Here is a 26042-nt window from a genome sequence, read left to right on the forward strand (position 1 = left end):
CCAACAACAAATGCCTAAAGATAAGGCACACTTTCTACAGGGTTTAATGGTAAATATTCAAAAAGGCAGAACAAAAAGACATGTCGGGGGGGGGGGGGGGGGGAAAAGGAAATCCTAGGCTAACACAAACAATTATGGTATTTAAAACATTGAATGTAAATTACTTTGGGTTCTACAGACAGATGTGGATGATAGCAGCAGGAGAGTCATGAAACAATTTATTCCAAGCAAAGAGTTCCACGAGTCAGAAAACTTTACATATCTACAGCTCTGATGAATGTAAGAACTTTTTAAAATTTCTGTGTTCAGTGTTTGTTTATTCAGTTTTAACCATACAGTAAGGTTTTTTAGAGGCACCCACAGATATGAGAAAAAACACATAATAAATCAAATAAGTATATGCATACATCTGGTGGAGAAAAGTCTGCATAATTTAGCCTTTAAAATTAAAAATACATGATAGACATGTTTCCCACAGTTATCAGAAAAGCGTTGCCCCTGCAGATGAAAAAAGTTCAAAGATACTAGCGTCATCTTTAGGTCACAAGCAAATTAGGCTTTCCCCTAAACAGCAAAATGTGAGTAAGGCTGAGTAAGGCATCACCACCAGCAGCAGCTTGGAAAGCCATGCTAGACACTGTGGAGAACTGTGGTGCGGGGGTAACTGAGTTGTATGGAGCAGCAGCCTCCACTGGCAAAGCAGCGAGACCGTGGTTCCTGACGTTGCCCTACATCTGTCCCAGCTCTTGTCTGCTGCCTCTCCAGCTCCCCGGCCTGGCCTCACCAACTCAGTGTTAGGTCAGTATACTTTAATTTTACTTACACTTCAAGGAAGCCTGTGCTAGCTGTCTGACATGCAAGCGATTGCTACAAACACATGATGAATATTCAGACGTGTTTTTGTCTCAGATTTTTGACTGACCCTCTCAACAGAAAAGCGGAGGGCAGGTAAGAACTTCATAGGAATCAGCAGGATTCTCTGAAGTCCACCATAGTCTCTAAGCAATACTAAAAAATCTACAAAGATGAAAAACAAAAACCAAATTCAGTGGTAAAATTGCCACATTAATTTGCACAACTACAGTCAGTGCTTCTGGATCACCAAGAATGTCATCCTCAAAGCTTGTGAGTTTGCTCCCTGCTTCAGGGAAGTCCTCTGCTCCTATAGGAGGCTCGGCTCTGCTCTGTCCCTGTTCCACCAGCTCCCTTGTTGCTCAGTCCTTGGCCTTTCATGTCCCACCCTGCATTCCAGAAGCCTCTTGGAGTGAGCATAATGAACTTGCCTCGCCCTTTCAGGATGTTGCACCTGATCTGCCATGCCCAGGAACAGCAAGAAGGCACCTTCATCCCTGCTGCCTGGCCACATCCTGTAAGGCAAACAGGCAATGTTTGCATAGCTGATTGGAAATACCCCACTACATGGTGATAACATCCTTCACGATGGGCCCACACAGCAGAAATGTGAGATGGGGGAACGCCCATGTAGTGTACTGTCCAGAGTACTGTTCTTTCTGGATCCAGTAAATAACAAGATCAGCATTTTAAAGAACAAAGAATGTAAAAGCTGCCACTTGGGATCCTACACTAGTCAGGTCCGGACAGGGAAGAGCGTAGCATATTCCGTGGTCATGGTTTTCCACATGGTAGTTTATGTACCGAATACGAACTTTCTGTTCTATAGTCTTGCCTTTATACACAGAGTTCTGAAGTGAGAGAAAGGCAAATACTTTACAATTAGCAGTGATTTAGAGGTTAGAAAATCACTTCTTATAAGAACATTTACAACTAGTGCAAAAAAACTGCTTTTTTTCTACTGTCTGAGATGATACCTGTTCAGTGTTCTCTAGCGTCCTCTTTCTTCTTCATATATTTTCCCCTCTGGATTCAACTCATCAATATCTCTTCTGCATGGTTAAATTACTTCTCCTTCTCTTGGCAGTCTTGCTGTGACTCTGTCTTAAACAGTATGACCATTCAGAAAGGAAGCCACTTGTGTAACACATTAAACAGATTGGTATTTCAAAAACCAAGAAAATTTCAGCAGTAAAACAAATGCAAGCAAATGTATAAACAGGTGCAAGAGTTCATGAAGTCTGTAACAACAATAATGATATAGTTTTACTTCATAAACCATGAAAAGAGTTTTGATTTGTATTTGGTTTAATTGTAGCTACTAACAAACTAAACAATCCAGGTAAATGGTTATGCCAAAATCCTGACCAACATGGAGGTAGCAATATTTCTGGAGAAGTTATTCCAGAAGCATAGGACAAAATAAAACTAGCAGTAAAATACTTCATCTATTCTGTTGTACTACAACTCAGTCTCACCAACCTGGATCATCCTCAAGCTCTCAAGAAGGATTTTGAGAGAAGACGACTCTGCAGGGTGTATCACAGAGGTTTTTTCTGTGAGAAAAAACACTGATGAGGAGTAGATGGTGGTCATATCTCTATATGTGTAACTGATAAGAACCTCCTTAATTTCCATAATTGCTCTCATGTTCACACAGCCTTGTTGTGAGCGGTCCCCTTTGATATCTCCCTCCTGCCCAACAGTTAATTTGATTGTGCGCTCCTCACTCAGTGCTGTTGCTAAGCAATCTCTAGAAAAACTCAGTTTTCTGGATGTTTGGAGATTCTTTCTGCCTCTGCTTCATCCCGAGCTGCCTAAGCACCGTCGGTGCTTAGCATAGCTTTCTATTTGGCATGAACAGCATGGTCATGGAAAAGAAAACTCCAATACTTCTTTCAAGAACCACTCTGGATGTTCCCAGGATTGGATTTCACCCATTCTTTGTGCCAGGAATGCTCACCAGTATTTTCACATCGATGGTAATACAGGGTAAGAACTCCTCTGTTTCCTTGCACGTTATTCTGTTTTTCTTATGTTTCTTTGAACAGAAACTGACATGCTTTTCTCAACATTCTCCCCCATCAGCTCTTCTCTGTGCCATTTCATTTGTCGCTTGCCGCTTCAGATGTGCAAAGAACACTTTTCATGGAGGTGCTACTTCAGTCTGATGCTTGGACAAGTGAACAGGTAGGTCTAGCTATGTCATGTTCTCAGGCATTATGTAGAGTACTGATTAGCCTAAAAATTATCTGTGAATTGAAGATGAAGCTGAATGTAAAAGTTTCAGCAGGCCCATATTAGGATATGTCAGATTTAAGAAAAAGTTCATATTATGTTCACTGTTGAGATAAAGGTAGAATTGCGTACTCGGAGTACTACACGTATCCTAAAGAGTCCTAAAGATATTACAGTATGTGATTAGCACATGGCCAAAATTTAATGACCGTCTGCTGCTCAGCTAGCTCTGTGCTGGGGACAGCAGGTACAATTTGAATAGAACAAAACCTGCATCACATCTTCAAAACATACTTAAAAATGCTAAAATGAAATGACTAATCCAAGCAAAAAGGTATGAGAGAAACAGAGTACTATTTGCCTGATCTAAAACATCACTTGTTTAAGCTATCCAATCACTTCAGTTCAGTTTTACTTTGAGGTTAAGCTTTGCTTCCTTCAAATATGATTTCTTATTCATGCCCCCCCAAATGCTCAATATAAATGCACATTAACCAAAACAAGTGAAACTTTACTTTGTATGCAATTGGTAATTCCAATGACTCATTGAAATTACTGTGTGAAGTACAGAAAACAATTTCTATTTCTGCTAAAAAAATTTGCTTATCCAGAGGCAAATCTTTTGAGCTACATGTATAATGAAAAAAATTCAACACCTTATTCTCCACCTATGTAGGTAGCAGGAAGATATACCTCAGTGCTCTGCCACTTCACTCATACTTTTAAGTCTCTTCCCCAGACACAGGCACACATTGCTCTCCTGTTGTTGCCACAGGTGCACGCCTGGACCAGATGCTCATATTCTGCACAAACACTTGAGGTTTCTCTCTCACAAGGTCATCACTGTTACTAGTAAACTCCATTGCTCCTGCAGCTAAGTCTCATGTACCTCACATGCTCCTTTTTAGGCTCTCAAAGCTAACTAACCTTCAGTACCTGTTTTCCAAATGCTATCACTTCTCCTATCATTAGCATTCCCCTGGCTATTATTCCCTTCCATGTTCAATGCTATTTCACTCCAAGCTAATCATGTCTCTCCCTCCAAATTCACCATAATACTGCTGACTTAAAATCAGCCCACTACTCAAAACTTAAACTTTTCCTTGGTTGCAGGTAACCCTCCACTACAAGTGAGACATAACATACATAATACAGGCTTTCTTACATTCCAGTCTCAGGCCACATCTTGTGTTAAAACCAATCCATGATCACCTTTCTGCTTGTGTGCAGAGGCAAGATTTGAAGCTGAAAAACTACATATTAATGTCTTGAATAAAATTACTTGAAAACTTATGACCAATGCAGTAGTTAAATAAGAAAAATATTTTGAAACAAATAATACAGATTTTTAGGTTAAGGGTGCAAAGTTACCCTTTGCCAGGTTAGAAATTAATGAAGCTAATGAAGTTTACATTTCATATAGTCCAGCTGGAGCAAATATCAGGTAAAGTGGCACTGCTGAGACTAACATGCCCTAAATAATGCATTCCCTTCACTCACTGAAAATCCTTGGTCTTGTTAGCTTTGAGAAATAACCTGTTATGATCAAATGGTACTAAAATTTTGATTTTCTAAAATTACTACAGTCCTCTCTTCAGAGGATTCAGTATCAGCATAAGAAGGTCCATTTTTGGTCAGCCTGGCATTTTTAATAATGAATTCCTTGTTAGGGGATAACTCATGCCACTAGATAATTATAGGCAAGTTGTAACTTGTGTGCTCTGAATCACATCTCTGGATGGAGTTTTATGCGTCTGTGTAGTAGCTACTGAGAGGGCTTGGCCTTCCAACTTTGATTCTCTCAGACATATCTGAGATGCCTCACACAGATGGCACTGAAGCTGATATTATTTTGAGCTGTATGTTCTTCAATTTAAAAGATGCCACATAATTTAAAACTAACAGGCAAAAAGACATGAAAATCTTAAAAGGCAAATTTGCAAAAATATTTATACTAAATTTAAAGGCTTTTGTGTTTGTGAAAATTTAGAATGTGCAAAACTCCTACCATGATAGATCTCATATATTTGCACATTGCAATTTAAAAAAAAAAAGAAAAAAAAAGTTCTGGCTTCTTGTTAGAAAATAACAGCATTTTTTCCAATATGTTCTTAACATTGCTTTCTCAATGCAAGCTTATGGAAAAGTATACAGAGGAAAGGACTAAACACAATTTCAAGCAACAACAGCCAGGTGTAAGTTAGAAGGAGGCAGAAGTTTCACTTTCATTCTGTAGAATGGTAAGAGCATTATGTACGTCAGTGAGATCATTATGCTGGATGCAAATGAATTAGTTTCTTGTTCATTTTATTGCATTTACATGTTTAGGTTTCTTTTTCATTCTTCCCCAGTTGGTGGATTTTTTTTTAATTAAAGTACTGTAGGATATAATACTTGTAGAATAGTGGTGCCAATAACACATAATCGAGTTTACAGTCAAATTTTATACATGGCCAAATATTCCTTTAATAAACATCTTTATTGCCATGTAATTTGGAATTATGAGCTTTCAAGAAGAGTGGGAGGAGGGTTTTATTGGCACAGCAAAACCTGCCAGCGGTTGACTGAGAAAACAAGTGGAAGGTGTCCCTGCATATGGCAGGAACTAGATGATCTTTCAAGTCCCTTCCAACCCAAACCATTCTATGATTCTATGATTCGATTACTCGTGAATGACATCTTCATACCTGAAGATTTCAATTCCTAAGCAATACTTTTCAATAAAAGTTGCCATTGTTTTGATTTATTTTTCTAGAGATGAGGAGGAATGAGGCTGGAAAAATACTGCAGCAATAATACATTTCAGTCCTTTCCCCTAAATTTATACATAGCCTAGAGCTGTGGCTGAAGACCTGGCTAAACTTGTCTTAGATCATTAAGATAAGTTCCATTCTCATCCTGATTAAATATCCCTCATTTCAGAATTGGGCATTAGCTGCCACTCTAAAGTGAAACAATATAAGTCAAAATTATGCTGAACAATTCTTGAAGAATGTCAGAATATGCCTACATGATACTGCAAAGCTCCAATAAAGATAAAAGTAGTGTGGCTTGAGGAGAATGTGTGCCTGAAAGCATAAGGACAGACAACTTTGCTGGTGCTACACGGCAGGGCAGAAGACAATACACTCAGCATTGGGTTCAGTTACCAAAAAAAATAATTCTTCCTAGGCTAATGAAAAAGTTTCTCTTTATCCAGGCACGTCTATTACAATCCAGTTTTCTCCTCTTTTATTGACAATTTCTCTTTAAATTATTGTAAGGTTGGTGTTAGTTACACCTAGTATTTCTTTCATGTGGAGGGAGTAGGGTAGTTAACAGACAGCTAACTAATTTTTTCCTTGTTTCAGTTTGCCATTATATCTCTAAGTTCTATGATCAGTGCCTTTTTTTGTTACAGTAACAAATAATGTTTCATCTTCATATTATCACTGCTACCCAACAACAGTTAAGAAAAGTTAAATGCAGTCCATTTACCTTAATCCAAACGTTTTACGTGACAACAATCCCAACTATTTATTTAAATGTCATTTTTTGAGAAAGTAGCATATGTCTTAAGACCTCTGCACCCCAGTTTTATATGAAGGTCTCTTGGGGAATTTCATAGTAGACTTACAGCTAAAGGCTGTTTGGATCTATTTTACTGTACTGTGTAGTTATTGCTGGTTTTACCATTTAAACTGCCTGCTCCCGAACAACAGTGCTCTGACTATTAGGAGCTGCTCAGATTCAGAATCCAACCATGATGGATGGATTTAACAAGCCAAGTCAGCACTAAGGCATCTGGGCCAAAGTCATTATCAATATCACTAAAATTGAAATGTATTCTTGCAATGGAACATAGTGTAAAACCAGTAGGATCTTCCTGGTTAAATATGTCCTTCCATCTCTCTCACAGTCACTTGTTCCATTTAAAAACTATGAGGAAAATCAGATTACCTACATCGAAGGCACATCAGTTTAGAAGAATAAAATACTCCTCGTTCTGTGACTTTCATTCCATTAATCCCATGGGTTTCACATATAAGTGACTATATTGTATAATGTGTGTTCAGTGGTTTAATTTTTCTCAGCAAGTTTTAAAGTGCTCATGTGATAAAAAGATTTTAAGAGTCATGGGTTTTAACTTTCTAATTTCATGTTTGTCTTTTCTGTTTTTAGGTCCTTGGGCCAACACATTACTTGAATTTATAACATGTGACTTCTATTTTGTTTTAACCATTTTGCAAACTAATAAACTTCAATACCACAAAAATGTCTGATGGTCACATCACCTACAAAAATTTGCTCTTCTTTTTCCCATCACACAGTTGAGGAAAATAGAGAATGTGAGCAGGGATTTGGAGGGTACTTTCAATTCTGAAGGACAGATATTGTAACCTGGCAGATTTTGTGTCTAATCATTCTAAAGTAAAATAAATCAGAAATAGTATTCCAGGTTCTTCATTTGGGGAGCTCCAAAATCGTTACAGTGGCATGCGGGAGTATTGGCAACATTTAGATGAATGCTTCTTTGTGTTTCCAGGTGTTTGTAAAGCTTTAGGTTATTTTCACACATTTTACACTCATTGCTATTTTACACTCATTAAATAAATTTTTTAAATTTAATTATAGACCAGTCACCAATGGGCATAAGGGAATAAGACTCCTCCTGAAGCTATGGTTTTAAGCAAGATGTTTCTTACTCAGCTTTGAGTCCATTCCTTTGTAGAAGTGTATTCATATTTGCAAATTCTCTGCTTCTCAGTTTTGCTTCTCTATTTAATTCATTGATGTGAATACCAATCAAGTCCAGACTTCTTTGTTTAGTATGGTGTCTTACTTGTTTGATATATGTTTTAATACAATTTTACTATGGTAGGAAATAGTGCAGAACTTCAATACAAAATAGCTTACAATGAATAACAGTCACAGCAGCCTCTGGCATTTTTAATGTTTTCATTGTTTCATTAGTAAATGTATTTACTAATTCCCCTACTTCTCAAGAGTCTTCTAATCTCAGTTGAATCACTTCTTTAGTGAGGACTTTAATCAGAAAACTGACTTTTAAAGTGCTTGAGTACTAGAATGTCATTTTATCTGGCAATCTCAGTAGCAGATGAGGTAAAGGTTCTGTAAATGGTAAAAGTGACTTGTCATTTTATGGAAGTAAACTACCACTGACCTACTGTCCATACAAGGTATCTAATTATACACTTGTCTGTTTGGTATTTTTATAAAACTCAGAAATACTGCCTTAACATGCAACTTTATAATCCCTTAATTACGAGTGTGAATACTGTTAACTGTCCAAAGCAACGAATATGGGAATACTGACTTTTCTTCTGCTGTAGTCAGAAGAGAGCTGAGGAAAATGGATGTGTTTGCATCTTTTCCAAGTCTTAACTTGGAGGGACAGAACAGTCACCATAACCAGGTACAGCAGCTCTTGAAGTCAGCGGAGCAATTGTAGTGGGATGATGGTTCAGGGCCAGGTTTAACAGATTATCACTGGCTGCTCGCCAGTCTCTTTTCCACAGATACTTCCATTGCATAGTTTCATTGCAAAATGAGGTCAAACATTGCTACTCAGAGCTTTAGGGATGCTTTAAACACCAGCTATGCCTTTACTGTTCAAAGTACTTCTGTGTTTCTGAAATGCTTAATCCTTTAGAAATGACAAAACATAAGAATGCCAAAGACAGTTGTTAAAATTTAACAGTCAAGTCTCTCAGTATATGAATTTGACACAGGTCTATAAAGTAATCTTGCCCAAGTATTGTAAATCTACTGTATTGGCACCTGTTATACTTAAATGGCTACTTTGAAACTGAAAAAGTTTTAAAAAAAATTAAAATATTAAATGTGTTTATTGCATTATTTGAAGGCTTTAAAGAAACAGGCTTTTTCAAAAAACATGCAAAAAGCTTTAATGAGAAAACCATTTGCAGGTAGCTAATTGAAGTAAAGAAATTCCCTACAAAAACAGAAAATGGCAAACTGAATTACTGTTTTTCAGCCTTGCATTGGACAACACATGTGAGAATGAAAATCAAAGAAAAAATGAATTTGTAATCGCACAAGAAACCGATATTTCAGAGGGCTCTTACAGGTACAGTGACAAAATATGAGATTGCTAAGGGCAGATGTGACTCCCTTTTGCTACTGACTGACTTCCATGAAAGCTAGGGGAGATGGATCAACAAAAATATTAACCCAAAGACATTCCATAAAGGGAATTCTTTCTCCGTACTGGAACCTTTGTGTGAGTTGACTAAGATCAGCTAATTTACATCAGTGAGAAGTTTATGGCTAGTCAGACTGTTGCGATCTACATCATTCTGCTTCTCTCAGGCAGAATTAGCTGCTCCGAGGAAAAAGTTGCAGGGGAGTAAAAGTAGTCAGGGCTTGGCTTGGTTCTAAAAGATTTACTCTAAATCTTTATGCATCTTTGAGGAACAAGTGAAGAATTCTTTGCTTTTTACCTCTTCATTCATTGCAGAACTATATAATACTACTGACCTCCAAAAAAAGGAATTATGGTAAAGATCCCAAAGTGAGATGAGGGTCATGTCATAACTCTGGGAGCAAATGTCCCAAATCAAACACGCTGTCTGTTGCCCCAGTCAAATTTCTCAACTAAGCATGAAAGTCAATAAAACAGAGTTGTCCAGGTTGTCACCAAATAGAAAGTGGGCCTTGATGTCACTGTGTATAGCCCAACTAAAGGAGCACTCTTGGAAGATTCTTTCCTAATGAACATAGACAAGATTAGTAAACTGTAGTTGCTCAACACCCTGAATTCTGCAGTGTTTTAGTTTTCAGGTCTTGATTTTGCAAATTTTATGTTATCCTCTTAGTTTTCAGAGTGTCAGGTAGAAGAGAATTTTTCTGAGAATAATGGGAGAAGATTATCATTGCCAAATAGTATTTTATTAGGATAGGAAATACTCCTCTTGTGACCTCATGGCAGAATTAAATTTATTTGCATCTTTGGTGGTGAGAACACGATGACAAAGCACAGCCGCAAGGTATGAAAATTTTCAGAATAAACTGAAGGCTTCTTATATAAGTTACACAGAGCACTACATTGTAGTGAAGCTAGAGCAGCAGCTATCAGGCTGTTTTGTGAAAAATTAGACTACTGAAAAAGTTTCTGCGAGGACGCTAAGGAAAAAAAGGTCAAGAGATGATAGAAGAATTTTTAGGACTGGAGATGGAGAAGAGAAGGGTTTCACTCCCAGTGAACTGAGGTTCACTGGAGTCAGTGGAGAAGGAGTTCTGTTGGTTTGACCGGACACTGCACCTGGCTTCTGGAGAGTTCATATAGACAGACAAAATAGCAGCCATAGATTATTCTGGCTCTTCTGGCTTGGCCTTGCAGTTAAAAAGACAAACTTAATCAGTAATTACGTGCTGCAAGACATTTGTTGTGACAGGTTAGGTTAATGATCCTCTTCTCTTAATTCTCTTAATCCTCATCTTACTTGTGCCCTAGTTAAAAATGAAGGACCTCAAACACAAGTCGGCACTTTATCTATTTGTACACACAGTCCTGCATCCAGGGATTTCGTGGCATTTTAGGCACCAACAAAACACGTAAATTTGAATGCAGCTACTTGCTGTGCCGGTCCATTTGGTATTTATATCAGCAGAGCTGCCCATAAGGAGATTCTTACCCTGCATTAAGGACCAGTCTCTTAATTGCACTTTTTCCTTCTTTAGTTGTTTTCTTCAGCCAGCATGTATACAACTATATACATATACACTGAAATATTGTAACTTTCTTATACAGAACAATATCTGCCAGCGGACATGGAAAATTTGTCTGTCTCCAATAGGAAATGTCAGTGCTTGTTAAGGTCATGAATGAAATGAAATGCCAGGACCACTTAATGTATAACCTTCTGGGTCTGCTTATTAATGCAAATCCACTAGAAAAATGTCTCATGGCAATTTGACCTTTCCCAAACAATAATTCCTTATTCATGGTCAATTACGAGGGTTTTCCTCACTTAAAAAAATATGAGAGGACCAACTAATTAAACACCTAAAATAAAGTTGTGGAAATGGCAGTTGATTTTTCCTGATAAATCAAACCTATGTATTTTGCTCCCTCAGTTGGAAAGAAATGCCTGCATCCAGCACTCTTTTTACAAAGATTTAATATAGCAATGCACCCAGGAAATTGCCTCTTAATTTAGTGTTTACACATCTTTGCCAACCGCCATTTAATTTTAGATATAAAACTCTCCTCAGTACAATATTGTCCTGCCGTGTCATAGTAATACAAAAAAACATCTGGAGAGTTCAGTGAACATCTTTCTGGGAGGGTAAGTGGTGGCTGAGAGTTACAGTTGAGGTTTTTTTATTGCTGACAGTAGTTTCTCATTCCATGCCGTTGTTTAACCTTCAATATGGTTACTCTGGGGGTATATTTGAGTTCAGCACCTTATTTGTGCTCTCTGTGGGTTCCCAACACCTGAATGATAGCGTTGTAGACCAAACTGTATGCAGAAATTAAATATTCTGAGATTAATAATGTCAGTATTAGTACTTTTAGAGGTTTCATAAAATAATTGCCTGTGTTTTCGCTAGCCTTCTGCCGTAAAAATTTCATCTACAAGGCAAACTAGGTGAATTTTTACAAATAATTGCTTTATGATGAAGCAGTTTAAGCGTATTTCATGTTCCATTTCAAAGTTTTATATATATATATATACGCACATACAGAATCACAGAATAGTTTCTGTTGGAAGGGATCTTTAAAGGTCATCTAGTCCAACTCCCCCTGCAATGAGCAGGGACATCTTCAACTAGATCAGGTTGCTCAGAGCCTCATCCAACCTGAGCCTGAATGTTTCCAGGGATGGGGCATCTACCACCTCTCTGGGCAACCTGTTCCAGTGTCTCACCAACAGAAGGGGTCGGTAACCCCCAGGTTCGGGACTGGTGCTGTGCTTCAGTAAGCCCTCAGCAGCCTTTCGGGTGAGCCCCTCTCCTTTCACATTGCAAGGGACTAACACCACCTCAGTGGGCGGTCACTGTCTATCTCAGCTGGAAAGACAGTGACTGACAAGAATTGGCAGCTTATGAAAACAGGTGATATGTGCACAGAGATCATCTTGGTATGCCCTCAAGGCCTTTTAAGTTACTTTGCTTGCAATAAGAGGATGCCAGAAGACCTTTATAGTCTATGTATAGACTATATTTATATATAGTCTATGTATATTTATATACATACACACATATACACAGCTATGTGCCAAATGTGTACTATATATATGGTTATTCTGCTTCAAACTTGCTGCAATTTCAAAGCCATTTCAGTACTTCTTTCTCCTGTAGTTACCTCTTTCTAAAATATAATCTGCCTAAGAAATACCATCATGATCGTATGCATGAGTGTATGTTGTCATGCTGGGAGAAGGTTGCTCTGTGGGGCTGCAGGTTCATCCCATCAGTAGATCATCCTGCATTAATGCCTCAAGCGCTAATGCTAAGCAATCTGTTCTGAGTTCCCTTAACTAATAAGTGACTCTCACTCCTGATCAGTGTAACAAGTAACAGCAAGAGCTTTGTAAACACAGAACATCACTAGGCTTTGTTTTTCTAATCTGTCCGTAGCCTTGATTACACAAGAAACATGAGGACACAGCAAGAGAGAAGCATCTCAGGTTCTCAATGAAGTATTAGATCATCATGCTCTGGTGTAGCATTTGGTGTTACATGCAGCATGCAAAACCCCGGGTTTCTTACAGCACTTCTCTATTCTCTTTTGGCTGCTCTCTAGGACTGGAGGGACTAGGACGCAGCCCTCGTATTATACTGTCAGCAGCGCAAATTACATATCACAGCGAACAAAAGCAGACTGCACAAAGGTGCTACTTTAAATGGAAATTTGTTGCACCCACTCCATGGTCCTGTTGTGCTTCCAGATCGCCACAGTCTGGCCTTGCTGTAAAGGAGAATGCAGTGCTTGGTTTATTTTCTGCATCCCATCCAACACAGGTGCTTCATATTAGCAGTGTATGTCAGTCTTTTCCAGAATCACCAGTACCCTAAGCTCGCTGGTTATTTTGCACACGTTGGTCCTGAACAACCACTGGGCCTGTGGGAGGGAGGTGGGAGGAGCTCATCATGTGAAAGGTGAGGAACTCTTTTATAATCTGGCAGGAAGCTTTTCCCCTAAGGGCACTCCTGATCCTCAGGGCAAATCCAAATATCCTGATGTGACTTGCTCAGGTTTTATGCTACCACAGTTCCGTTGATTTCAGTGAGTTCACTGCTGATAGAAACAGGGTTAGAACTCAACCCTAACTATCAAACCAAATATAGTCTCTTATCAAGGGGGAATTTTTATCACCTAAATCATTCTGGTTTCCTAATATTCTGCCAGTTAAAATGAGGCACTTGGAGTAGATATTTTCATGCATGCAGATGAAGCAACAAAATTGACTTGTCCAATATAGGAAAGGGATACTAAATATTGACAGAGATGACCGATCTTCAACAACTTACCATCAACCAGCTAGTGTTAGGGTCAAAATAAGCACCCCCTGTAGCATGCCACTGCTGTGCTGTTGCTTCTCCAGGTATCTGGAAAACCTTGGCAGCATCCAGCTCCTACTGATTTGTTCCAGTGTCCCAAAGTATAACAAAATGCTTGTCCATCGTCAGCAGCCATCCAGGACAGTTTGGGAACTGTCTCTGATGACTGCTCTACTTTGAGCTGCAAGAATCCGGCAAGAACACGTAACGTAGCTCATAACCTGGTCTTAAAAAGTGGGAGAGCATCTTGCAAGGCAGTTGCCTTACAAACTTGCAATATTTTGTGCATCCAGAAAGCAGCAAATATGGAAAGTGGCCTTTCCCCAATTACCCCATTGGAGTATTTCACATCTCCTTGTTTCTAGAATGCTTTTTCACGTGTAGCTGTGAGAACACGCACTGCTGCTGTGATAAACCCTGCTCCAGCAAGAATGCGCCTGATATTCCTCAGCACCTTGCTGAAACACAATGCGAGCATCTGTTACTCAATACCTGTCAAAAACAGTCTTAAAATACCTTGTGCTTTCAGAAGGGTTTATTTGTAACAGAATAACATTTGTACTAGTTACTGATGTAGTGACTGCATAAACATAGGCAAATGCAATAACGATCCTTCCAGGCTGCTTTATCTGAGGAGTTCTGCTTTAGAGTATCCAGGTTATTTTTGGAGATTGTTCCTAGAAGTTTGCTTCCCTGCAGAACAGACAAAAAAAAAAAAAAATCTAGTTCTTCCCTTAGCCAAGGTTTGTGAAACACTTGTAACAAATGGAAAACCTTAGAACTGAGAGTGGGAGGAGGAAGACCCCAGTAACAACCACGTTACTGGTATTCCAGAGTAAAACTCGCTGACCCTTGACCAGAACCAAAACCACACTGCCCTGCTGGTAACGTCAAACTACAGCACAACAGAAAGTTTTTCCCTTTTTCAAAAACTTTAATAGTCCTTATCAGTCTAGTGCTTGAGAACCTCAGAGAAATCAGTGAACCTCAATAATGCTACGAGGAGCTGAAGAGATTGATTTAGATAACAGAAGTTGTGTAAGGGGAAAATCAGGCATCTTACATAAATTTGTTGTGTATGTTGTGAAGTCAACAAAAAGATACAGGCACTTCAAGAGATCCAGCATATGTTTGGATGGTTTTCTTCAAGTGAGATAAATGTCTCTCTATTGACTAAAAATGGAGCAAAGACGACTGGCTTAGATGATGCATCTCACTTTTAAATGCCTCCTAGAAGTGAGATCAATACCACGCAAAGGCATATTCTTAAGACTCCTGAGGAGTTTGAAGCAGAACCAAAAAGCAAATCTAGCTCTCTCACAACCCACTCCGATAGTTTAACCACTGGTCAGTCTGTTATGTGTTTTACTTATTTTTCTACTACTGATACTATTTATTGGTTTTATATATAAATTGTAGACATAATTTTACATTGTACTATTTTTTATTTTTGTATTATTAATTTATTTTATTAGCATGTGTTTTATTTTTCTCTTTACACTATTGTCACTGAATCACCGCATATATACTACAACATACATAACAAAACAAATGCTAAAGGAGGAAAAAAAAATATGTAGCAGCTCTTAACATAAGTTTATGCAAAGTGGTAACCAGATGGGAGAATATTCTTTTCAAGCATCTAATTCTAGTAAAAACGCATACAGTGCCTTAGAGCAATGCTTTGCTGTTTTGAGAAATATGGTCGACTTGGCAGAATAGGGCTATATATATGGCTTTATCGAAAATAATACACATTAGACCAAGGCATTGTACCTGCAGGGAGGAAGCCAAGAGCTAGTACATTCTGTTAAATTAACAGTGTCGAGAAAACAGACAGCTATCTCGTATTAAGCTTTTCTTTGTTGAAAATGTACATTTGTTCCTAAAACCAGCAATATAACAAGCAGAAGGTTGGGCCTCATTTGTTTAGAAGCAAGGAAATGGAAAGGGACACAAAGAACATCCACAGGCAATTCCTATGGCATGGACAGGATACTTGTCACCTCCTTCAGTCAAGGTTATTCTCAATGCAAAAGTTTGCATTCCCTTAGTACTTTCATTGGCCTCTGGGAGGAAATTAGCATGTAGGGAATGGAAGAGTTCATCGGCTGGAGAAAAACTTCTTTCCTATCAGCTGATAAGTGATTTTGTCTGCAGAGGGCTGCTAAAAGTCCCATGTGAAGAGCCCACATAAGTATATCGCTGGAAATAGACACAGTTGTCAGCTTGGGTAGATGTCTGTTGCTTGGAGGCCATCATTTTCTGTGAAGTCATTGCGGCCAGGTAGCTGCAAGCCAAATTCAGAGAGTCTCGTTTACCACACTTTAGATTTGGATTTCAGGTACAGCTATCACATGTCCTAGATCCACGCCAAGCCCCCATGGGGACCTCATAGAAGTACATCATCTGGATGAAAAGGCTGCTTCAGGTGCAGCAGATGATTTCCTGAGATTTGAATTTGTTTTCACCGGTGCTGTTGCCTTTTAGGTAAATCAACACAGTTTGCACCTGAAGAGGCTGTACTGTTTTTCTTAACCATGTTTTGTGATTACTGGCAAATAATAGCTTTAACCTCTCGCAGAAGAGAACAGAATGACTCTGGCATACAACTGATCCAAGCAGACAGCTCAAAACTACAATCTACTCTTTCAGTCAGTACAAACTGACAGTGTGATTATGTACCTTCAAAACAAGTATGCGCTTTGGAATGGCTCAGGAAATATTTAGCAAGTGTAACTATTACTTAAACACAGCACCCACGGAAAACTCGTCACTCAAACATGTGAATGAGGTGTTTTATTCCAGTAGTCCTTCCTTGCTGATGGAAACAACATTTTCACGTTTAGACAGTGTTAAAGCTTATTTTTAAAAATGCTTCAGTGGAAATACAATATACATGTTGTTTCCATGCTTGATGTTTGTTATGCTTGTATTCAAAATAGTTATTTGTTGTTCCCCTATTTTTCTGCAGCAATTAAGATCATGGATGAAACAGAATCATCAGGCAATGACATTTTGATTACAGCCAGCACTTACGAAACGTTGCCTTTCTTTATTGGTTCAAGTGGTCTCTCTACCACGCAGCCTGAAGATGTTATTACAGATGTGCTACCATCACACCAAACAGCACCACTGCCTGCGGCAACCAGCCCATCCTACAGCTACACTCAGGTCATCGAACAGTCCCTTGAGGCATCAGATGCCTTGGTGCCCGCATCTGAGAGCATTCCCCCTGATGGCACCGGGGCAGGAGTCCAGGATATTGCTGCCGAGTTAGATCATGCCGGTGTGATGAGCACAGCAGCTCTGGATGAAATGGAGCATGGCAGTGGTTATATCTCAGTGCTGACAACTGGGCCTGCAGAAGCCACCCCAGCTCCTACACTTAAGTATGTAACTACCAGCTCCATGACAACCGCAGCCAAAGGCAAAGAGCTAGTGGTTTTCTTCAGCCTGAGGGTAACCAACATGCACTTTTCTGATGACCTCTTCAATAGGAGTTCGACAGAATACAAAGCGCTAGAACAACAGTTCATGCAATTGGTGGGTGAAAATCAACTTGAACAACATACGCAATAGTCAGGCACAGTTTAAAGAACTACACTGAAGAGCACAGTATTTTAACAATGTCAGACCCTGCCACAATTCAGTCTGATAAGCTGTATTTTTAGAGGATCCACAAGCCTGGAATGCTGTCAGGGCATGAAGAAAGATTTTATGAAGTCAGTGATGAAAGTTTTTACTTGTTCAAGAGGCTCCAGATATATGCCTGGCATGTAATTTATTTGGCTTTTTCTTAGATTCACGTCAACAGTATAGCAGTGCTGATTATATCTAAGGCTTGTGTCTACACGCTGGATTTAAAAATAGGCCTTTTAAAATATATCATAGCTTAGCAGAGGGAATGTGATTAGATATGGATTTTCTCTATGGGTACAATAGGGCAGCAGGTCAGCTCAGTAACATGCCTATTATGCTATGCCCTAACCTGCCTGGATTGAATGTTTGAAAATAATTAAAGTCGGCTTTTGAGTGAGGTGATTTTTTTTCTTCCAGATGAATAAACTCCCCAACTGCTGTGCATTTCATTACAGGGAAAATTGCTGCCCATCCATCTCAATACATTATTGAGAAAGATGCAAAAGTCCAGAAGAAGATAGTGCTAAACAGAAAAGTGACTTTGGTGGTGGAGTTTAACAGTCGTATTAAATTCAGAGAAATAAGTGTGCGATGCGTGTACTTGATAATGAAAAGTGACTGTAAGAGAAATTAATAGCAGGTAGACATTGACAGTAAATTAAAATAAAGGCAACATTCTTTTTTGCAGCTACTTCCATACCTTCAGTCCAACCTTACAGGTTTTAAGCACCTGGAAATACTTAACTTCAGGAATGGAAGTGTGATTGTGAATAGCAAAATGAAATTTGCCAGGACAGTGCCATACAATATCACAGAAGCAGTACACTGCGTTTTGGAAGATTTCTGTGATGCTGCAGCCCAGCGCCTCAATTTGGAGATTGACAGCTATTCCCTGGATATCGAGCCAGGTAAGATTGCCTTAATAACGTATGCAGAAACCCAAAAGACAGCAGATAATCTTTTCCAGATTGTTACAGCTTCAGAAGGATTACAGTTTTGGAAATAACAATATTAGCAATAGTCTCCCAGTGATCAGGAGTAATAAGAAAAACCTAGATATTGCAAATTCAACTTTCTGCAGAGGTATTTTCATACAATAATGAAACGGTGGGTGGAGGTGTTGGTCTGTGCATGTGCACCAACTGCTTTCCAGAGCAAACTATAGGAAACTGAGAGCTCTCTAGAATAAGGGCTGGGAGAAAACAGGTACAAAGAATGCTCATGGGCAGTTTACAGGAATGACTTATACAAACTTTGCACCTGAGTATATAAACATAATTTCTGATTATTTTTGCAATGTTGTAAGCAAACCATAGTTTTGGGCATCCATAAATCTATTTTTAAAGGGCTTCAAGGCACAAGGAGATTAACTTATAGGAATAATTGGATTCTACAGATACTCACTGACCAGAGCGTTACTATGTGTAGTACTCCATAGATTTGTAATTCCAGCATCCCTCCTGATGCAATAGATTTCAAATACATCTGTCAGCCTGCAGTCTTTGTTAAACAGTAGAAAGTCAGTAACAGCATATCTGGACACTACTGGAAGGCTGGAAGGTCCACTGGCATGGAGAAGAAAGATACCAACGCCTTAGCATGCAGATGCCTTAAGCAGTTTTGGTTGAGCTGTCTTTTTATGTACAGATCTCTGACAATTCCAGAAGAAAAATCCGTTTACAATTCATTCAGGCAGTTTCTAATCTGTTTTCATTTTATGTATCTCCTTGAGGCCACTAAGAGCATAGGTAGCGTGTGGTAAAGAAACTTAACAAAAATCACAGTAGTCAAACGTTCAAATACTGCCATGATAAACTGATGTTTTGCTGAATAAAGTATTAAATGAGTTCACTAGAAAGAGTGAACTTTGGGCTATCATGTTTTCTGCTCTTGTAGTAAATTTTCATTAAATAAAAATTAAAATGAGAAAGTTGCTAAAATGCAAACACAGAAAAATTTAAAAATCTTTCATCTTCCTGCATATTCGCTGCTTTACTAATGTGGTATTTCAATATTAATTCAAGAAAATGATATCACAATGAGTTTGCTGAGAGCGCTGTTCTTTCAAGGCTTATGAGCAGTAGTAAAATGTCAAAATAGAAGAAATTACGTTTAGAAAGCCAGTATATTCCCATACAGGTGTTTCAAAGCCCTCCTGTCTTTTCACTTCTGAAAAAAAAACAACCAACAAACAAAAAACTAAACCTGTTTAGTAAATTAAGGTAATTTAAGCAAATTCCTATTTATTGTGAAAGTAAGAGCCATCTAGTGGTAGTAATCTTACACCAAATTGAAACTGATAGGAACCAACGGTCCAAAATACATATCAAGACTGAGCATCTGCAACGGGCTGACTGCATTGGTTCTAAATGATACCCTAAAGAATAACATAGCGGGCTTTTAAAAATACCCGCATGCACTTTTTTTTCAGTAATCTAAACAAAGTGAAAAGAGAAAAGGTGACAAAGTACGGCAGGTACGTAGCCCAACACTTTGTTAAGGAAAATGAAACATCATCACAAAAAAAAAAAAAATGACCCCCTAAGCCAGCGAAATGCTCGTGCCGAACTCTACTTGTCAAACAGAAACACAGCGAGACCTTTCAGCTGCTGAAAACTGCAGGGCTGTAGCACACAGCCCTGGGTAACGCTTAAGCAGAGCCTGTGTCCCCTGACCAGCGCTATCAACCTGTATTTCCAGTACCATAAAGGTAAAGTGTGACCGTCAAAACTGGGGAGAGACTTACAGGAGACATGCAGTTATGCAGCTGTTACTGGTTTAATCAATTACTCAATCATAAAAACTCTTTTATTAACAGTTTTTCCTTCAGAAGTGTTCTGCTTTTGCTTGGAGTGCAATCCTGTGTGGAATAAGAGAAGAATCTGTAAGAACTAATACCCCCTTTTGATTTGCCAGTGGTTTTTGTCATTCCTACTACTTGGTCATTCCTACTCAGTAGTGTCATTGACCAGAGCAATGGACTTGGAATATTTTCTTTTCTTTTTTTACATATAAACAAGGGTTTGCCTGACAATTAAATTACTTTGTAATTTATTGTATTACTTTGATGCCCAGTCATTAGGGTTTGCATGTACATACATTCACAGCCCAGGAGCAAAGCCGATCCCAAATTAAAATGTACATTACGTATAGCAAAGGGAAATAGAGCATGCTAAAACTCACTAGTCTTAAATCCAAAAAACCCAGGAACTAGCCATAGAATTACAGGGGGGTTAAAAGCGAACAGCTCTGATGGATTAATTTCTACCAGTTAAGCATATCCTGGTGTGTGTCTGAGTTTTCCAGTACTACTATAAAGAATGGGATGCTCATTTTTCATTGAAATTAGTATTACGAAGCATCTAGGGCCATGAAATAGCTCCAGAAGATAATTCTCATGCCAGATAGTACCTAATAGGTACTAGCTGCGATATCCAATATGAATCTTCTTTTTAAACTATAGATTGTTTTTTCTTAAGAAATGTTAAGCCCACATAACAAAAAAGGGCCGATTTTCTTACGCACTAATGTATTAGGTGATTTTGGTGCCTATAGACCAGACCCAAACCCAAGTTCCTTTCTACAGCTAAGACTACATGTCAAAACTTCCTTTGAACAGGGTCCCGTCGCTCAGGACCCGCTGTCCTGCGTAGCCCAGCTCATACCTGTGTATCTGCTCCCACGTCCTTCTCTGTGCTCTCCTTTCTCCCACGTCCTTCTCTGTGCTCTCCTTTCTTGCCTTTGGACACCACTTCTTTTTTTTTTTTGCCTTTCTGGATTCACCCATCTTATTGAAACAGCTTGCTGGCAAGAAGAGAATTTGTATCCCCTGGTCTACTTCTCATCTGCTGCCTTCTCTCTGAGGGCTTTTACCCCATAGTACACAGGAAACTGCCTCCATGAGACAAGATTGGTGGATGCAGCCCTCCCCTTATCACCCCATTAGCACACGGCTGGGCTGAGCACTGAGTGAAAATGACTCCTCCTGGGGCTTTTTTTTTCCATTTCTAGTTAGAAGCAGAGAATAGGAAAGGAGACGTAGACTTGTGTGACGGCTGAAGTTAGGGCTTTAAGCTGTCTCTGATTTGGGCCTTCATATGAACATCAGCAGACTCATTTTCCCTTAATCTCACAGATGCACCCCTTACCAATATTTAAAAAAAAGAAAAATAAAAAATCAAGTTTTCCCAATGGTAACACATCACTTCCAAAAAAGCTCTGCAAGCGTGTATTGTCCCTAGCCAGTGCCAGTATTTCTAGTTGCTGTCCTCATAGTATTGTGTATATAGTACACATATACTATAACTATATACTATAACATAGTATATAGTTATTCAATAACCTAATTCCCTCCCCTTCACTTGTCCTAAATTATGTGTTTAAGATGATTATAGTCGAAACTATTTCTTACACATATGCAAGGCTGTCGCATGGTATCCATGAGTATAAAACTGGTATTTACAGTAAAAAAAGGACAGCAATATGCAAATGTGAAAATCCTTCTCAGTGAGACGAAAGTGGCATCGCAGTGATGGGGTAAATAAACGTACAAGTAAATATAAGCTTGCACGCTCTGTCCTCTATGGAAAGAAGGATGTGTGTCCTTTCATGCTAGACTGTCTCCTCCTGTTAACATGTACAGGCCAGTAAATATGAATTGTTTTCTCTAGCTGCCACAAAGGCCGCCAAGTTACCTTCGGGTAATGCATCAATTAATGATTTACCCATCCTTTACAGCTGATCAGGCAGACCCATGCAAATTCATGGCGTGTGACGAGTTTTCCGAATGCATAATGAACGAGTGGACAAAAGAGGCTGACTGCCTTTGTAAACCTGGTTACACAAGCCAAGACGGATTACCCTGTCGGAGCCTGTGTGAGTTGGAACCCAATCTGTGCATCAATGGTGGGAAATGTGAGTTAGTTCCAGGAAGAGGAGCTGTCTGCAGGTAAATAAACGGTGCTTGGCATTAATTCCATTAACGGACCCCTGACATGTCTGTTGCATGAACAAGCAGGGCTGAGCATATACTTTTCAACAGCATAAACAACGTTAATGAGGCAAGAGCTCGATATTCAAACACTTTAACCGACATTGCAATACCCTTCTTCAGTATAAATAGTCTCACTATGGATAAATCCATTTCTGCCTGTTGCTACACAGGGAGTGTCATGATCTAGTTATTTTTTTTAGAGATGCTTTAGCATTTTATTACAAATTCGGCACCATTGGCAGAGATGACAAGTACAAAACCACACATTCTTTTCCGATTTCCAAATACATCTTGGAAAAAATGAACTCATTCACGGTTCTGCTATTGATTATGTAGTGGTATTTTAAGATATTATTTTTTCTAAGTTGTATTAACAAGGAAATCTATATTCTTATAAACACACCTATGAACACTATTCTGATTCCAATAAAGCACATGAAGCCTGAGGCTGCTTCCAGGGCTTTCTGGGAAAGACTTGGAAGATTAGCAGATCCCCGTAACTGCAAACACATTCCATAAGGATTTTTACATGAAATGACGTTAAGCCAATATTGAGAACTACCCCGGTACCTAATCATATTAATTCTCTTTTAAAAGTATCAGGTTTCGTCTCATTGTAAGACTAGATTATCCAGAGTGTTATGTGAAACTCTATACACCAGACTGGCACACGGTAGTTGACAGCCGTGTGTCTAAGCAAAAGGCAAGATACAATTCTTGCATTTGTTTATTTTCTCTTAATATTGACTTTACGAGGTTAATGATATATCTTTTAGTGTATTTAGGATTAACATCAAAAAATAAGACTACTGAGTGAATTGTTCATATGATAATTTCACTGGAACAACATAACCAACATAATTCATTTTCTGCAGCAGGCATCACAGAAATGATAATAGAAGATTATATTGAATTCCCTACAGTTACCGCTAAATTCCTGACTTGTGGAGTCACAGTAGTGCAGCTGCACTATTTTATACTAGAAATCAGCCTGCAACATAAAGAGCTCCTCCTCAAAACTTTACTCAAGTAGTAAAGGGTAGTAGCAGCCAACGCTCTAAGGAAAATAACACCTTTCCATTTCAGAAAAGCCCTGACCTAATGTAAAGTAATAAGCAAACTATCCTTGAAATGATAAAAGTAATAAAAATGATAAATGAAACTTTTGGTGTATTAAAGCAAGTTACAAACAAACTTACTGCCAGTGTCAGGCTGACACCATGCGCACACTGGTACGGTCTGTAGAGAGAAAACGATGACCTCTTATTTACTTTAGTTAGGCACTTATTTCGCTTGTGAACTTACTCAGAAACGCACTAGTTTTTCCACTAACTGGAGCCCCTGTGTTCTCATATAAGATATGAGAATCTTCTCCCTTGCTTCAAAGGGAGCTATTTATTTGTAGTAGAACTCTTATTTCAGACCTCGCTAACTCAGATTAAGATCACCAAAAAACACCATGTAATCTTCAAAGATGTGTTTAGACATTACTCTCAAAACACACCTGAACTTCTAAGATTCTAAACCACAAATGTTATTTCATCTTCACCTGTAGGGCTAGAAACGTGTCAGAGGTGTTTCAAATGCGTGATTGCCTTAAAACGTGTAGGTTGGCAAAGAATGTCTGAGTGTCTTTTTGTCTAACACGCACGCTCGCGACTCTTTTCTCTGTTATCAACCACATCATTTCATACAGACCCAAAACAATTTAATTGTATTGGGAATACTCTGTTCATATTTAATTGCAGATTTTCATTTGAGGTACGTGGTATTTTCTGCCTTCAAGCTGTGTGTGTTTTTCTCTCCCTCTCCCTGTTCTAGATGCCCTGTACGTAGACACGAGCTTTACCAAGGACAGCGCTGTGCAAAATTTGCTCCAGAACCAAAACAACCCTTCATTTTTAAACCTCTCATTCTTGGCTTGCTAAGCCTTGTTTTTCTTTTCATCGTTTTAATTATTAAGTTAAGAAGAAAAAGCAAAAGAAACTCTAATTTGCAGTAAGCTGCTCACGATCTTTTTCCTTCACACTTCAAAATATTCCTTTTTTTTTTCTTTTGCAATTTAAAAAAGTCTTACCTAAACAAAAACATTCTGCATTGTAGAAGCCCTACTCCCGACAGCTGCAGTTCAGAAAATGCTGTAAGGATTAATCCTGCTTTTGAACACGATGAGCCCATAACTAGCTGTTGCCATACGGCCTGTAGTGTAAGTGCTTGTGTCGCTTTCTCAGAGATCATTGATCACGAAGCGTTACATGAACTTGAAAACACAATTCAGCGTGGAGGTAAAATGCACAGAAATACTTTTCTGACCCCCCAACAAACGGCCCCACCTCAAATAACAGGTCCACCTGCATGTATTAACTCTACAACTCAATCGAATTTGATTCTAATCTCCTGCTTAGCAATTCCAGAACTAAAAAGACTAATTCGTTTATTTGCTTTCCACATCTATTGCTGCTGTGTAGGGCAGCAATAACAGGATTGTAGAACTGCTTTTCTTACAGCTCTCTTGCATGGCTTTGGCGGTCCATCCTATCCGAGTGCTCTTTGTCATTTAGTGGAATAATTAATCTAGTGTTTTGGTTTCTTTTTTTTTTTTTCCTTTTTATTTTTAAACTGTTGTAGGTCACCAGACCAGTTTACGAAGCCAGGACTGACAAGTTAAGTCTCCAAAATTCTTCATTTCCAGCATCAGCCAGACAAAGCCAAGGTTTGTGACTATTTTCAAGAGCTTTAAAAATCCGTTGAGTTTCCTGTTTGACAATATTTCCAGGAAGCCTCTTTGTACTAATTCCATACAAAGAAAACCTCGTTTTTTCTTTGGATGCTTGATATGACAACAACAATCCCTTCTTAAGTGCTTTTATGCAAGCAAGTTCCATCCTGTGTACTCATTTGCTAATGAAGGAGTCGCTGAAACACATGAAGAAGGAATATCTAAAATGAAAAAGCAACACAAAATGCAAACCAAAGGGGAAGTTTTAATAGGAGTAACAGATAGTTTAAAAATAACTTGTGCCTGTTTAAGCTACCTAGCGTTTGAGTGAGCAGGAATTCAACTTTGAGCAGAATACTGCTCATATCTCAAACATTATCCCAAGTATAGGACACCTCTTGTATCTCGGTGGGGGGTGGGGGGGACGGGGGGGAAGAAAAACAAAGGAGAAATGCCAAGTTTAAAAATTCTCTAAAATTGCCAAACGGTCTCTTAATGCTGATGTATCCGAGTATGTTCTCTCGAAAAGTAAACAAAAAGCTTTTACTTTGCCATTTTCATTTTCCTGACTCACAGCCCAATTAAGAACATTCGTATCCATTATTCTTGAGGGGAACACCAGTAGCGGGCTGCCCTGGCCCTGTGGCAGGCAGGATACCGCGCTACACCAACCTCTGGCATTGAGCCGGTACATTGTTAGGTAAATAAAGGAACAAATAATGATACTACAGAGAAAGATTTTTTTTTTTCACTAATCTTCGTCAAACGGAGGATTCCTGCCCAGGTCTGGTCTCTTCAAGTTCTCAAGGTGACAGTTACAGACTGAGGTGACAAGTGGGGGCACTGGAACGCAGTGATAAGAGATCGCCAGGTCAGCAGGGAGCTGCAGCTTGGAACAGCTCGGGAATGAATTGGCTTCACTGCTGATAAAAACAAGACGCACAGATGTTTGCAATTAGTATTTTACACCCATCTTAAAAGAAATGTGCCTGTGGGTAACTGGAGACAAATAAACTTTCACACCAGCTGAACTACTGTTGCTAATTGCAAACGTTTGTTTTGGCCATT

The 26042-nt window shown here is 38.9% G+C and overlaps 1 protein-coding gene across 1 annotated transcript in view; it reads left to right on the forward strand.

Annotated features, from left to right (window-relative positions):
- Window positions 1-24915, forward strand: part of IMPG1 (interphotoreceptor matrix proteoglycan 1) — a 60188-nt gene extending 35273 nt beyond the window's left edge. Inside the window, exons 13-18 of the mRNA XM_054196312.1 lie at window positions 16595-17166; window positions 17951-18170; window positions 22000-22210; window positions 24077-24253; window positions 24359-24540; window positions 24884-24915. Coding sequence (XP_054052287.1) covers window positions 16595-17166; window positions 17951-18170; window positions 22000-22210; window positions 24077-24253; window positions 24359-24540; window positions 24884-24915 — 1394 coding nt within the window. The remainder of the gene's footprint in view (window positions 1-16594; window positions 17167-17950; window positions 18171-21999; window positions 22211-24076; window positions 24254-24358; window positions 24541-24883) is intronic.
- The last annotated feature ends 1127 nt before the right edge of the window (window positions 24916-26042 follow it).

The sequence above is a fragment of the Rissa tridactyla genome, chromosome 3, assembly GCF_028500815.1.
Source record: "Rissa tridactyla isolate bRisTri1 chromosome 3, bRisTri1.patW.cur.20221130, whole genome shotgun sequence".
Taxonomy (NCBI): Eukaryota; Metazoa; Chordata; class Aves; order Charadriiformes; family Laridae; genus Rissa; species Rissa tridactyla.